At 39.2% G+C, this 15246-nt stretch overlaps 1 protein-coding gene across 1 annotated transcript; it reads left to right on the top strand.

Moving 5' to 3' along the window:
* Positions 1-1191: 1191 nt before the first annotated feature.
* LOC130025342 (olfactory receptor 51F1-like) lies at positions 1192-2150 on the top strand. Its single transcript, XM_056116299.1, is given in 2 exon segments — positions 1192-1204; positions 1207-2150. Coding segments are annotated over 2 exon segments (957 nt in total).
* Positions 2151-15246: the final 13096 nt, after the last annotated feature.

The raw sequence follows: 15246 nt of genomic DNA on the forward strand, positions 1-15246 counted from the left end.
ATTTTTAAGAAGTGTTTAATGCCAATTGATGACTAACTTTATATTTTTCAAACTCACACTATCTTCTGTGTCTTCAAACTCACTTTATAAAAATAAGTGATCTAGCTATCTCTAAATTTTCCCTATTTTATAAAAAATAATGCTATTTACCTTATACTCTTGTTTTGCCAGGGCCTTTCTCTCTCCTTGGCTTCTTGATAAGAGCAGACAGTATGCCTCCATTAATGTTTTTCATTCATCCTCAAACCACCGCACTGAAGTAATTGTCAAATCACTGGACTTCAACTACTTATCCTAAGGTCGTGAAAGTATTCTTAGCTGCATCTGAAAATTGTTAACCATTCTGACTTGGCTGTCCATGAACTTCAACACTGTTTTTCATCTAACACCCATTCCTAACAACTTACTCCCTTATCTTACTAGTTCCTAAAAGTGTTCTAGTCTTCTCTCACTTCAGAGCAGATAGTCCTTTATAATAACTTCTGTTATGTTACCACTTCACCAGCATTTCCTTATAAATATGCTAATAAATATTACTATTACCCTGGAATCTCACCAATTCCAGAATTATTCAGTTGGGTTTAGCTATGAGTATACAGTCCACCATATTAATAGTGCCACTACTTTTGCTCCTTAAGGTCCTTTCTTTCTGTAAAACAAATGTTTTTTTCCCATTTTTACTGCTACCACCCACATGTCATAAATATAATGGACTTTTCAACCACATTGTTAAATTAAAATAACACGAAACAACTAGACTTTCCAAGCAAATGAATATTGCTTAAAAATACACAAGCATATGCATACTCATACCTATGAATTTATAATTAATATACCACTTATATCAATATATTAAGCAATTTATATGAATTATTTCCAGTAAACATTCAAAAGATTTGTTAAAGTTTTAAAAATATTTTTATATTGAACTGGAGCTAAATTTCTGCCATGATAACATAATTTTCATCAAAATGTATAAAGTTAATAAATATATTATCCAGAATTCAAAAGTAAAAATTATTTTTTTATATTTTCTAAATATCTCTGATAGTGAATGCAGTGGATCTATAAACTTTGAGTTTTTCTAAATGATACAGTACTTATTCATGAACTTGTTTATTATAATTTTTTCTACAAATTTTAAATAACATCTTATTTATTATTTTTACAGGATGTGAATATTCTGCACATATGCTACAGATCCAAAACACATGGAGAGCCTAAGTAACATGACATCTACATTTCCAAATTTCTTGTTGACTGGCATTTCTGGCCTAGAGTCTGCCCATGTCTGGATCTCCATTCCCTTCTGTTGTCTTTATGCCATTGCCCTCTCTGGGAACACCATGATCCTCTTTGTCATCATTACCCAGCAGAGCCTCCATGAGCCCATGTACTATTTCCTCTCCATGCTGTCAGCCACAGACCTGGGTTTGACAGTATCTACAATGTCAACAACTTTAGCTATTCTCTGGTTTGATGCAAGAAAAATCAGTCTCGATTCCTGCATTGTCCAGATGTTTTTCCTTCATGGATTTACCTTCATGGAATCTGGGGTACTAGTGGCTATGGCATTTGATCGCTATGTGGCTATCTGTAACCCTCTGAGATACACTACAATTCTCACCAATTCCAGAATCATTCAGTTGGGTCTAGCTATGAGTATACGTTCCACCGTATTAATAGTGCCACTACTTTTGCTCCTTAAGCCCCTCTCTTTCTGTAAAACAAATGTTCTTTCCCATTCTTACTGCTACCATCCAGATATCATTAAATTGGCATGTTCAGATATTCGGGCCAACAGTATCTGTGGGCTACTTGATCTCATCCTGACAACAGGGGTAGATACACCATGCATTCTTGTGTCTTATGTATTAATCATTCGCTCTGTTATCAGTATCGCATCCCCTGAAGAGCGGCACAAGGCCTTTAGCACTTGTGTTTCCCACATCGGAGCAGTTGCTATTTTCTACATCCCCATGATTAGCCTGTCCTTGGTGCACCGCTATGGTCATGCAGCCCCCAAAGTTCTTCATTCAATGATGGCCAACATATACCTACTTTTACCCCCTGTATTAAACCCTATCATCTATAGTGTAAAAACAAAACAAATCCGCAGAGCTATAGTCAGTCTTTTCCATAAAAAGTAAACAAAGATTAAGTTTTACAAAAAGCTGATAGAAGTGATCTTTTACTAGAGGAAAAGTGATTTTCTATAATATTTTAAATAATTTGACAAACTTTTTATAAACATTTTTGTATTTTTAATTCATTTATTATAGTTTAGCTACATTAGTATTAAGATCTACAGAATTTATATGAAAAATTATTGTAGCCACCAACACCAAAGTACCTAGGAGCATCTACCACTGTTCCCAGGTCTTACGTATCTGATTTTCTTCTGCCTAGGAGACTCCTCTCTCTCTCTCTCTCTTTCTCTCTCTCTCTCTCTTTCTCTCTCTCTCTCTCTCTCTCTCTCCCTCTCTGTCTCTCTCTCTTTCTCTCTCAAGAATTATCTAATAACTGATTTTATATTCTAACACCAGGACTTATCATTGATTAGTACTCTTATTTTGGCATCTATATTCCATAGATGAGTGAGATCTCTGCTACTTGTCCTTGTGCTCCCTCAGACTTATTTCATCAACATAATTTCCTCCAATCATACCAATGTTGCATAAAACTGAATGATTTCTTCCTTTGTACAGCAGCTACATAGCATTCCATTGTGTATATATAATTGTATATATATATATATATAGAGAGAGAGAGAGAGAGAGAGAGCTTTTGATCCATTGATCTGAAGTTGTACATTTGGGTTGTTTCGATATTTGAACTATTGTACTAAGTTTTACAATGAACACAGGTGTGCATTTATCTTTCAAATTAATGTTTTTGTGTCTTGTGGGTAAATGCCAAGATGTGGTATTTCTGGATAATATGGTAACTTCATTCTTACATTTTGAGAGATTTTCATACTGTTTCCACAGAGGTTCAACCAGATGCTATTCCCACCAATTGTGAATGGTGATTCCTTTCTCACCACACCCTCACCATCATGGTTGTTTCTAGTCCTTTTGCTATATGTCATTGAGACTGATATGAGATGATGTCTCATTATTTTTATTTTATGTTCTTAATATTTAGTGATGATGAACATTTTTATATTCCCCTTAACCATCCATATGTCTTCCTAGGGGAAGTATTTGCTCTCCTCTTATCTCCATTTTGAATGGGATTATAAAATTTTTTGTTAAGCTTTGTGAGTATTTTATAAATCTTGGATATTAACCCATTATCTGATGTATTGTGTGCAAATATTTTCTCCAATTCTTAAAGTTGACTTTATTTTAGCTTGAGTTTCTTTTCCTGTGCAAAGCTTTTTAATTTGACACAATCCCATTTACTTATTTCATATTTGTTTTTAACCATAAATTAGAAATATGATATCACAAAGGTTATGTGCTCAGTGAGGGAAATATAAAAATAACTGTATGATATGAAACAAATAAAATAATATTTATGATAAGTAACTCGCTGAAAATTTATTATGGCCTCTCTCTGTATTCTAGTGCCTTTTAATGTAGAGTCCTTGCTTTATTCAAAATAACTGCATTTTTCTTATGAATTGTAATTTAGATATGGTAAGACTGAAGCCTAACTACATTTATACCATCAAAGGGGCATACATTTAACATAGGTTAGGGCCAAATTTAATTCGCAATTCAAACATTCTCAGTATGACAGCCTTGCTTGCTATAATGCAAACCATGCTAAAATAACTTAGGAAAATGTTCTAAGATTAAAAGTTAAAATCAGATATTTTTCCATATGTTACCCCTTTTTAAAATTGTGTTGTCTTTCTTACTGTATATTCTAGTTTATTTTATTTGGTGAAAATTGCAAGTAGAAATAAATATTTCCAGTATAGAAACCATAGATGAGAATCCGTGCTCGACAACCAAAATAAAAGCCTCTATGATTAGGAACACTCACTAATTTATACAGGAAATAAAATTTTGAAGAAATATCAAAATACAAAACCTGAGTAAGTGTGAGACAAAGATTCTGAAATTTTTTCTTAATATTAGATCCTTTGTGTTCCAGTGAAATTCATTAAGAGCATCCAATTAAACAAGCAAATGATATATATAAATACACCTAGATAATTATATATAGATATAAATTCTTTATGCTTCATGGAAAAATGATCTTTTGAAATTTTAATTCAGTGTGTCCTTACTGGACTATCTATCTATCTATCTATCTATCTATATATATATATATTAAAAGTGTATATGTTATATATACACATATATAAAATAACACATTTGCACAGTCATATTCGTGGGGATTTAAGTTGGTATATATTTTAGCTATTGTGAATAATGGGGAAAAACCCCCCAAGAGTTGCAAGTGTCTTTTTATAATAATTTCTAATTCAAATAAATAAATGCCTAATAGTGGTTTTGATGTATTATATGGAATTTAATTTTTTTAATTTCAAAATTATTTTCCATAGATCTGCTCAAATTTACATTTCTACCAACCATGTGGGAATTTACCCAATATCACTTGATCATTTGATCACTTGATATTCCATTACTAATCGATTTGCTCAAGCAGGCACCAGTAACATCTTCATTTGTCCCTGTCTTGTGCTAGTGTAGCCTAATGGTGTCTGCTCTCTCCAGGAACACAAAGAGCCTCAAACTGATCATTCAGGGTCTTGACAGAGAAGTCTGACCATCTCATAGGTGGGCAGCCACTCGATCTTTTGATGTCCCGTAAAATCCAGTCTGTAATGGCTCTAGTCCAGCAGTTGTCCCCAAATCGCATTACGTGCCCAGACCATCTGATTTTCGACGCCTTGGCAAACGAGACAGTGTCCCTATATATTACCCAATATGCCAGGTGTTTTTTCCTACAGATTTTCACCATTGTTTTCTCCAATGGTCTTGATGTAAATAATTTTCTTTAAACTATATTTGGGATTTGCTCGAGCGGGCCCAGTAACGTCTCCATTGGAGACTTTGTTGTTACTGTGTTTGGGAGGCTGAGGGGTAGCAGTTTGGGCCACATCTGTTGGAACTCAAAGTTTTCTCCTATCTCTATGCTCAGGTATTATTCCAGGTTGTGTTCAGGGAACCATATGTGGTGCTGGGGATTTAATCAGAATCAGCAACAGACAAAGCAAATATCTTAAACCTTATGCTATTTCTTCAACCCCCTTTTTGAAATTCTTAAATAATAAATGAGTCAAGGTAAATAATTTCTGAAATTCACCCTATAAAATTTTATATAGTTGTAGCTAAAAATTTGGTTCCTGAAAGGGACTTCACAATAATTTTAGAGGAAGGAAGAAGTTTACAATTTATTTATCTAATCATGTGAGTAAAACTATTAAGCAAAATTATTGATTTCTTCATTGAATTCTGCATAAATAGGTGAAACTATTAAAAACCCCAGTTGCATAAAATGATAGAAAAATCTGGAAGAAAACGAAAATGGAAATTTAGTGACAATCACAAAAATTTTATTGCAGTTGAGAGAGTAGCAATAAATACAAAAGTAGATTTCCCAATCTTAGAAACACTGGTGTTAGAGGGAGTTTACAGAATCCTGTAAGAAACATCGTATGCATCTCTTATATCTGTTTTCAGTATGTCATCACATAGATTGAAATTAGCACTGAACCCATAATTGTGGACAAAATTACAAACAAGAACTTTTTTCCTGAAATGGTTTTCTAGCACAAGTGGGACGAGCTCTGAAAAGTAACAAAGGCTAAATGATTAATAACACTTGCACCATTTTTAGTGAATGAAAGAACAATATGAAAAAACTCAGTATATTACATGCTATGATTGTTCATAATACAAAATTATGCCTCTTACTGTGTTGCTATCTGAATCTGAGATGTTTCCAAACGTATATGAGAGTATGTGGGAAACAAATATGTAGACAAATATAATAAATGATGTGTCACAAACTTATACTTCATAGTAAAATGCTCTGGAATTTTAAGTTCAAAGGATCTTACTAGACTTTTCTCTAAATAGTGTAAGAAATGCAAAACTTTCTTTTTTCCCATCTATTTTCTCTATACAACATATTTTTTCAAATATATTTACATTTAAGGCATGCAATTGCTTTAAAAACTGTGTTTTTCTTGAATGCAATTATTTATAAAGAATTGATTTGCGGATTGCTTGTGCCTACTGAATTTGTACATGGGAGGATTTTGTTATGGAAAATATATATGCCATTGATTCTTATAGCTTCAGGTTACATGTCATTAGAATACTTAAAACAATTTAAATATTTAAAACTATATTTAAAACTAAAACTAGTGACTTTAAGATGAACAGAGACCTATAATATTGCTAAGAATGCTTCTAGATACACTTGCCCAGAAAAGGAGGGTGATCTTTGGAAACACCTACAGTTTGAAATCTCAGAGCACTGCAGTAGTCCTGCCTTAGTTTCCCTGCCACACTAAATCATTACCTGGAATTCGTTAAATATGATGAAATTAAGATAGTCCCATTTGTTTATCTCTGTTTTCACTTGCTTAGCTAGTGGCGAGACATCTTTGAAGACACCATTAGTGTCAATGTCATGGAGGGTTTTGCCGACTTTGTCTTCAATGTACCTTATGAATCCAGTCTGATGTTGAGGTCTTTAATCCATTTTGATCTTACTTTTGTACATGGTGTAAGGCAGAGATCTGAAGCCATTTTTTTGCATGTAGCCGTCCAGTTTTGCCAGACCATTTGTTAAAAAGGCTTTCCTTACTCCACTTCACATTTCTTGCTCCTTTATCACAGATTAGGTGACCATATGTTTGGGGGGAGATGTCAGTATATTAAACTCTATTCCATTGGTCTGCTGTTCTGCTTTTGTTCCAGTACCATGGTGTTTTAATTATTACTGCTTTGTAGTAAAGTTTGAAGTTAGGGAGGTTGATTCCTCCCATTTTCTTTTTCCCAAGAATTACTTTAGCTATTCGTGGGGGCTTATTGTTCCATATAAATTTCAGGAGTGTTTGCTCCAGTTCTTTGAAGAATGTCATGGGTATCCTAATAGGGATCGCATTGAATTTGTACAGTGCTTTGGGAAGTATTGCCATTTTGACAATGTTAATTCTCCCAATCCATGAACAGGGGATATTTTTCCATTTCCTTGTGTCCTCTTTTATTTCCCGAAGCAGTGTTTTGTAGTTTTCTTTGTACAGGTTCTTTACTTCTTTAGTTAAGAATCTTCTGCACCTCAAAAGAAACAGTGACCAAAATACAAAGACAGTCCACAGAATGGGAAAGGATGTTCGCCAAATACACATCCGACAAGGGGTTGATATCAAGGATATACAAAGTACTGGTTGAACTTCACAAGAAGAAATCATCCAACCCTATCAGAAAATGGGGCGATGAAATGAACAGAAACTTCCTCAAAGATGAAATCTGAATCGCTAAAAGACACACGACAAAATGCTCTACATCATTACTCATCAGGGAGATGCAGATAAAAACCACAATGAGATATCATTTCACACCACCGAGACTGGCCCACATCCAAAAAAACAAAAGCAATCGGTGCTGGCACAGATGTGGCGAGAAAGGGACCCTCCTTCAGTGCTGGTGGGAATGCCAACTGGTTAGCCCTTCTGGAAAACAGTATTGACAATTCTCAAAAAACTAGAAATTGAGCTCCCATTTGACCCAGCAATTCCATTCCTGGGAATATACCCCAGAGAGACAAAAAAGTATAGTCGAAGTGACATCTGCAGTTGTCTGTTCATTGCAGCACTGTTTACAAATAGCTAGAATCGGGAAAAAACCTGAGTGCCCGAGAACAGATGACTGGTTAAAGAAGCTTTGATACATCTACACAATGAAATACTATGTAGCTGTCAGAAAGGATGAAGTCATCAATGATTACTTCTTTGAAGAAGAAACCCAAGCACAAAAAACTGTAAGTCTACAACTGTACCTCATGGTGTTTTACTAATAAAATTTTTTAAATAAATATGATGAAATTAAGAGCTCAAATACTACAGGTATCCCCATAATCTTAGATTTTAGGGGCACAATATAATAACCAAAACATCTATTTGTATAAGAAGGGCAATAAAAGCAGGATTAACAGTCTGAACCTTGAAACAGAAGATCCAGAGCTGTTTTGGATGCAGAAGTTTAAAAGATTGTCATTTCCATTCTTTATGTGTCTTTCTTAAAGTATCAGATATTCAGTTTAAAAGTTTAAAAGATGTTGAGAATTTTGGAGCGATATCCCAGTGGGTAGGGCATTTGCCTTGCAAGCGGCCAACATGGCCGACCAGAGTTCGATTCCAAGCTACTGAGAGTATCTCGCCCGCAGGGCAAAGCCTGACAAGCTCCCTGTGACATATTCCATATTGTCACAATGGAGACATTACTGGACCCGCTCAAGCAAATCGAGGAACAATGGGAGGACAGTGACAGTGACATTTTTCTGAAAATGAGTTTTTTAATATCACTATCACTCTATCACTATCATTATCACTATCACCCCATTGTTCATCAATTTGCTCAAGTGGGCACCAGTAACGTCTCCATTTGTCCCTGTCACATGCTAATGTAGCCCGATGGCATATTAAGGGCTCTTTCAAGGTCAGGGGAATGAGGATCATCATTGTTACTGTTTTTGGCATATCAAGTATGCCACAGGTAGCTTGCCAGACTCTGCCAAGCAGGGCAGGATACTGTGATTAGCTTGCTGGGGTTTCCGAGAGGAATGGAGGCTGTTTTTAAATATAGCATGAGAGTTGCCCCCCACGAGCGGCTCTCTGGCATGGCCATGGCTCCAGAGGCAAAAGGACTTAATCCAGAGCCCAGCAGCTTGCAGCAGAAAAGTGAATGAATTATGCATTAAACTATGGCACCATGCTTCCCTGGGAGGGAAAGGGTGTCGCTCCCTTCCACCTCCCCCCCCACCCCCCGCAGCAAGGTGGTCACCGCCTCAGAGCTTTTTGGAAATCCAGGTATGAGCTGGTAGTGACAGGGCAACTGCAGTCTCATGGGAAGGGGGGCAGTACCAGCTCATCCTTCACGCCCTACTGAGGTCATGAGTTGCCCCCCACGAGTGGCTCTCTGGCAGAGTCATAACACCAGACTCACAGAAACCAATCTCGTAATTATCTGGCTCTTGGCAGAAATCCCTCTAGACACTCCTAGTAAAATATCAGAAATCCAAAATCATATGGTTCTCAAAATCAGCTATAGAAAACAAATTATTTCACAATGCCTCTTCAGCAGTCCTGATTTTTGGGGGGAAATTCTAAGCAATAATGGTGCATCTTTTGTCTAAATAATGAATTAATCAAAGTAGAGAAAGAGTTAAGTAGAAATCATCTGCCTTAGCGGCATTGGGAGGTGTGGGAGGGGGGTATATTGGGGTTCTTGGTGGTGAAAAATAAGTACTGGTGAAGGGAAAGGTGTATTATCATTGTATGATGGAGACTTAATCTTGAAAGTTTGGTAACTTTTCCCACAGTGATTCAATAAATAAATATAACAAAATAAAAAAATAAATATAACATGAAAAATTCTCAAAGAAAGTCTCTGACTGGTTTTGTGTCAATTGCCTGAGTCTCTATTATTGATTAATCAGATCAGGCTTCCTTACCAGAAATGAAACCCACCACTTGAGACTGTTATCAGAAAAGAGAAATATTTCTAACAAAGAACCAACAAATACCACCATAAAAACATTCCTTTCTCTACAGACTTTTTTCAAATTATTTCGTTGATGGTGAATGTGTTATTAAGACAATAGCTATAAATGATTAAACAGAAAACTAATTCCTCTGTGTGTGTTGGGGTAACACCCAACTGTCCTCAGACATATAGGCTATGTGTTCATAGAGCACCCTTGAGGGATTCAGGAAACTATATGGGATTGAACCCAGGTCTGCTTTTGTGCAAGACAAGCACCTTATCTGTTGTACAATCTCTACAGTCCCAAAAGATTAATTTCGATTTTAAGAAAACTACTTCAGACAGACACACAAAGAATTATAAAATAACTAGTGAGGTAAATCACAAAATAGTGATTACATAAAATAACAACTATTTCTTGCAAATAATCCAGATTCAGATATTTTGATCAAAGTTTAGTGATTAGAGCAAGATCTTTTTTTAATTAGTATTAGACAGGGAACGAAGAACAGGATAACTGGTCTTTAGTAGGAAGCTTGGCACTAGGACAAGGGTGAGGGGGGTAAGTTAAGGAAGGGAGCACTAGGACAAAGAAGGAGGCAGGTTGGCAGGTGGGAAGGAAACTGGGAACATTGGTGAAAGGTAATGAGCACTGGTGAAGGGATTGGTGTTGGAAAAACATACACCTAAAACTCAATTACAAAGTAGTTTGTGAGTTCACAAAGTAAAATGCCAGGACTGCTGCTGCTGTTGCTGCTGCTACTGCTGCTGCTGTGACATGTGTGCGTTCAGTGGCCCAGCGCTGCCTCCCCACCTCCCCATGCCTCCCCATCATAGAGACAGAAAGACAGAGAGACAGGGAGATGGAGGACAACAGCCTGATGGTGAAAATGGCCCATTTAATGCAAAGCTGCTAGCATATTGATACAACATCTGAGAGGGTCAGAAGTGTAGGACTGAATGTCCATGTGATTTACAGAGGTAAAACATTCCAGCAGAGGCAATTCTCTGCGGGAGATAAAATCAAGGAGACTTTGTCTCCTGGGGATATCTCTATTGCTTTTCTCCTTTCTTCTAGATATATATATACATATATATGGGTATATATACACATATATACACATATTATACACATATATGTGTATATATACACACATATATTATATATATATATATATATATATATATATATCCACTACCCAGCCGCCACCACACTTCAGGACGCTTTCCAGACCCGCGTGGCAGCTCCGGCCGAGACTCACGCACGACTGAAGACACACAGAACAAGATAAGTGGAACTCTCTGAGACCTTGGACTCCAGACTCGGCGGACCAAGGGACAGAGATCCTCTGCTTGCTTCCACCAACCAAAGGTGACAAAGGGATGCTAATCAGGAGGCCCACCCTACCCTGCCCTGTCTGCTTCCACCAACTACCCAGGGATCAGATGGTGCACAGAAGACCCACCCTACGATAGCACAGCGGGTAGGGCGTTCGCCTTACAAGCGGCCAACATGGCTGACCCGAGTTCGATTCCTCCGCCCCTCTCGGAGAGCCCGGCAAGCTGCCGAGAGTATTGGATATGCCAGACACAGTAACAACAAAGTCTCCAATGGAGATGTTACTGGGCCCGCTCGAGCTCGAGCAAATCCCTACCGGGACCAGATAAATACCCCACTGGCAGACACTACCGACACTACCTCCACTACCCAGCCGCCACCACACTCCAGGACACTTTCCGGACCCGTGCGGCCGCAAACATCATAAAGCACTAAATACCCATTTTCCGGAATTGTCGTACCATATTTGATAGGGTTCAAATATGGTAACACCTACAAGGGCGATTAGAGGTCACCCCAAAAGCCTCTATCCCTCTCGGAAAGACTGACAAGCTACCGAGAGTATTCCGCTCACACGGAAGAGCCTGGCAAGCTATCCGTTGTGTATTCAATATGCCAAAACCAGTAACTACAACTGGTCTCATTCACCTGACCCTGAAAGCTTCACCGACATGGCAGCACTGAGAAGGATGAGAAAGGAGAGGCCGATAAAATCTCAAGGCTGAACTAGGCTGCCACAACGAAGGAAGACAAAAATGATCGTCTGTACTTTCAATGCACGTACGCTAGCATCAGATGCATCCATCGAGGACCTGATGGTACAAGCGCGAATGATCAAATACAACATCATTGGTCTGACCGAGACAAGAAGGCACGAATCTCACCATGCCGTTTTCGACACTGGAGAAGAATTGTTCCTCGGAACATGCGATAAAAGAGGTGTCGGAGACGTCGGTGTCCTTGTCAACACAAACTTGGCCATGAGCATTGATTCATTCAAATGCCTAACAACCCGAATCGGACGTTTACATTTGAATAGCTGTGGCTTACTGCATGCAGTTTCTATCTTCATTGTCTACGCACCAACATCTCATTATGATGAAAGAGAAATCGAGAAGTTCTACATGGAGCTGGAGAAATTCTATAAAGAAGACTACACCTTCTACAAGATCATTGTGGGTGATTTTAATGCCGAGATAGGACCGAGAAGATCAGCTGAAGAACTTCACATCGGGACCCATGGCCTAGAATGGAACAAACTGGGTGAGAGACTGTCTGAGTTCATCATGTCGACCAAGACCATCCATGGTAACTCACAGTTCCAGAAGGAAGAATCTAAACGTTGGACATGGGAGTCTCCCAGTGGACGATTCCACAATGAAATAGACCACATCATATTCAATCGACGGTTTTGCCTGACTGATGTTGCTGTTGTCCCAAAATTTCGAACGGGATCAGACCACCGTCTCCTTCGTACAAAATTCTACTTCACACAGCGGGGAGAAAGGGCTGCAAAGTTTAAAAGGAGAACTCCAACTGGGAGCTCTTTGGCACTATTGCGGCAACATGGGAAGATGCCATTGTTGACAACATTGATGAGGAATATGATCAACTGGTACAGCACCTCCATGAATGTGCGAGGAACCCCAAGAGAGAGATAGCCACAAAAAAAGCCTGTCTTCGAAAACTCTTGAGCTTATTCGCCAGCGTGGCTTGGCGCATGCCTCAGGCAACCGCAAGCTAACGTCCGAGCTCACAAAGCAGTGCAGAAATGCGATCAAGGAAGACCTCAAAGAGAGAAGAGCAGAAGTTCTGATAGATGCGGCAGAAGCTGGGAAAAGTATTCGTAACGCCCGTCTGTCCTTCGCCAACTACAAGACCAAGATGACTGCCCTCTGATGTCCTGATGGATCCATCACATCCTCCAGAATGGCAATGGAGAAGATTATCCATGACTTCTACTCAAATCTCTTCGATAGCCATGTCCACTTGCCGACATACCAAATTCGACAGGATGGATATGTCGTTCCCAATGTTCTCCCTTCCGAAATCTGACATGCCATTTCGTCGGTAAAGAAACAAACAGCACCTGTCCCAGACAAGGTCAGACCTGAACACCTGAAGAACCTGCCATCAGTACTCATCAATACACTGGCTTGGCTCTTCACATGCTACCTGTCTGAATGCAAGGTTCCGTCCCAATGGAAAACCAGCAGGACCATACTATACTGTTCAAGAAGGGAAACATCCATGACATTGGCAACAATCGCCCGATCTGCCTATTGTCTGTCATCTACAAGATGTTCACTCGAGACATTCTAAATAGGATTGGCAGAACACTAGATGAAGGACAACCATGTGAGCAAGCCGGGTTCCGCAAAGGATTCAGCACCATCGACCATATCCACAGAATAACCAAGCTCATTGAGGTTTCTCGGGAGTTCAAGATGCCGCTCTGTTTAACATTCATTGATTTAAAGAAGGCCTTTCATTCTGTTGAGACGGAAGCTGTCATTGAAGCCCTAGCCAATCAGGGCATTCAAGCCCAATACATCAAGATCCTCCGTGAGCTGTATTACGGATTCACTACCAGGATCTCACCATTCTACAAAGAAGTAATCATTGATGTCAAGAGAGGGGTTCAGCAGGGTGATACCATTTCATCGAAACTCTTCAGTGCCACCCTCGAGAACATCATGCGATGACTGGAATGGGAAGGAATGGGAGTGAAGATAGATGGTCGGCAACTACACCACCTCCGCTTTGCTGATGACATTATTCTAATAACACCAAACATCAGCCAAGCAGCACAAATGCTGGCCGACTTTGACCATGAGTGTGGAAAGGTAGGACTACAGCTGAATCTTACGCAGACAATGTTTATGAGAAACAGCCTCGTTCCTGATGCCCCATTCGCTCTCAACGGAACGACCATTCTCCGAATGCAACAGCTATGTGTACCTAGGTCGAGAAGTCAACATGACAAATGACCTGGCACCCGAGTTGCGCAGGAGGATGAGAGCGGCTTGGAACGCCTTCAAGAACGTCGAAGAAATAACTAAGAGGACGAAGAACCTCCGGCTCTGGGCACATCTCTTTGATTCCACTGTTCTTCCTGTATTAACATATGCCTCAGAGACCTGGGCCCTACGTAAACAGGATAAAAATGCTATTCGGGTCTCCCAAAGAGGAATTGAAAGAGCTATGCTTGGAATATCACCTTTCACTCAAATGAGAGAAAGAATTTGGGTTCCGACATCCGTCGACGATCAAGAATCAGGGACGCTGTCTCATTTGTCAAGGTGTCAAAAATCAGATGGGCTGGTCACGTAATGAGATTTAAAGACGACCGTTGGACTAGAGCTGTTACTGATTGGATTCCACGGGATGTCAAAAGACCGCGTGGCCGCCCACCTACCAGATGGTCAGACTTCTTCATCAAGATCATGAATGATCGGTTTGAGGCTCTTCATGTTCCCAGAGCGAACAGATGCCATTGGGCTACACTAGCACGCGACAGGGACAAATGGAGACGTTACTGGCGCCCGCTCGAGCAAATCGGTGACTAACGGGAAGTTAAGTGATTAAGTGATTAAGTGATATCAAACAATCGAACAATTAAGTCAAACAGTTAGTCAAACAATTAATTCTACTTCTTACCAATACATTTGGACAAACACAGTAAGAGATATAGATCCCAAAACTTAGTTCTTTGGGCTCTGAGAGCAAGCAAGGCTTTCACTGTAAGTTCCAGACTAAGTCCTCAGGCCATTTCTGCTTGTCCTTCCCCATGGGGGTCCTGTCTCTTAAGTCATAACAGTTTGCATCAAGACCATGCATTTATGCTTTCTAGACTGTCCCATTTCGATGCCAGTGTAGCTTTGCCACTTGCCCTGGGTCGATCCCAGTTCAACGCGGGACCTCTCATTTGGAGTGTTAGGAACGACAGCAACTGAAGCCTGAGTCAAGTAATTATGACCAATGCCCAGGAGTAGATCTATTTCAGAGTCAATCAACTCCCAAACAATAGGAATACAGCGTTAACAGTCTTTCGGTGTTTAACTATAGAACATTGTTCTATAGTAAAATATAAAAAGGCCATAGGAGAAATAGAAAAGCAGGTACAAATACACAGGACTTCAAATGCCCTGTCATTCTCCTCCCGTTTTTCATCGATTTGCTCGAGCAGGCCCAGTAACATCTCCATTT

The sequence above is a fragment of the Sorex fumeus genome, unplaced genomic scaffold (genome assembly GCF_029834395.1).
Source record: "Sorex fumeus unplaced genomic scaffold, SorFum_2.1 ptg000030l, whole genome shotgun sequence".
NCBI lineage: Eukaryota > Metazoa > Chordata > Mammalia > Eulipotyphla > Soricidae > Sorex > Sorex fumeus.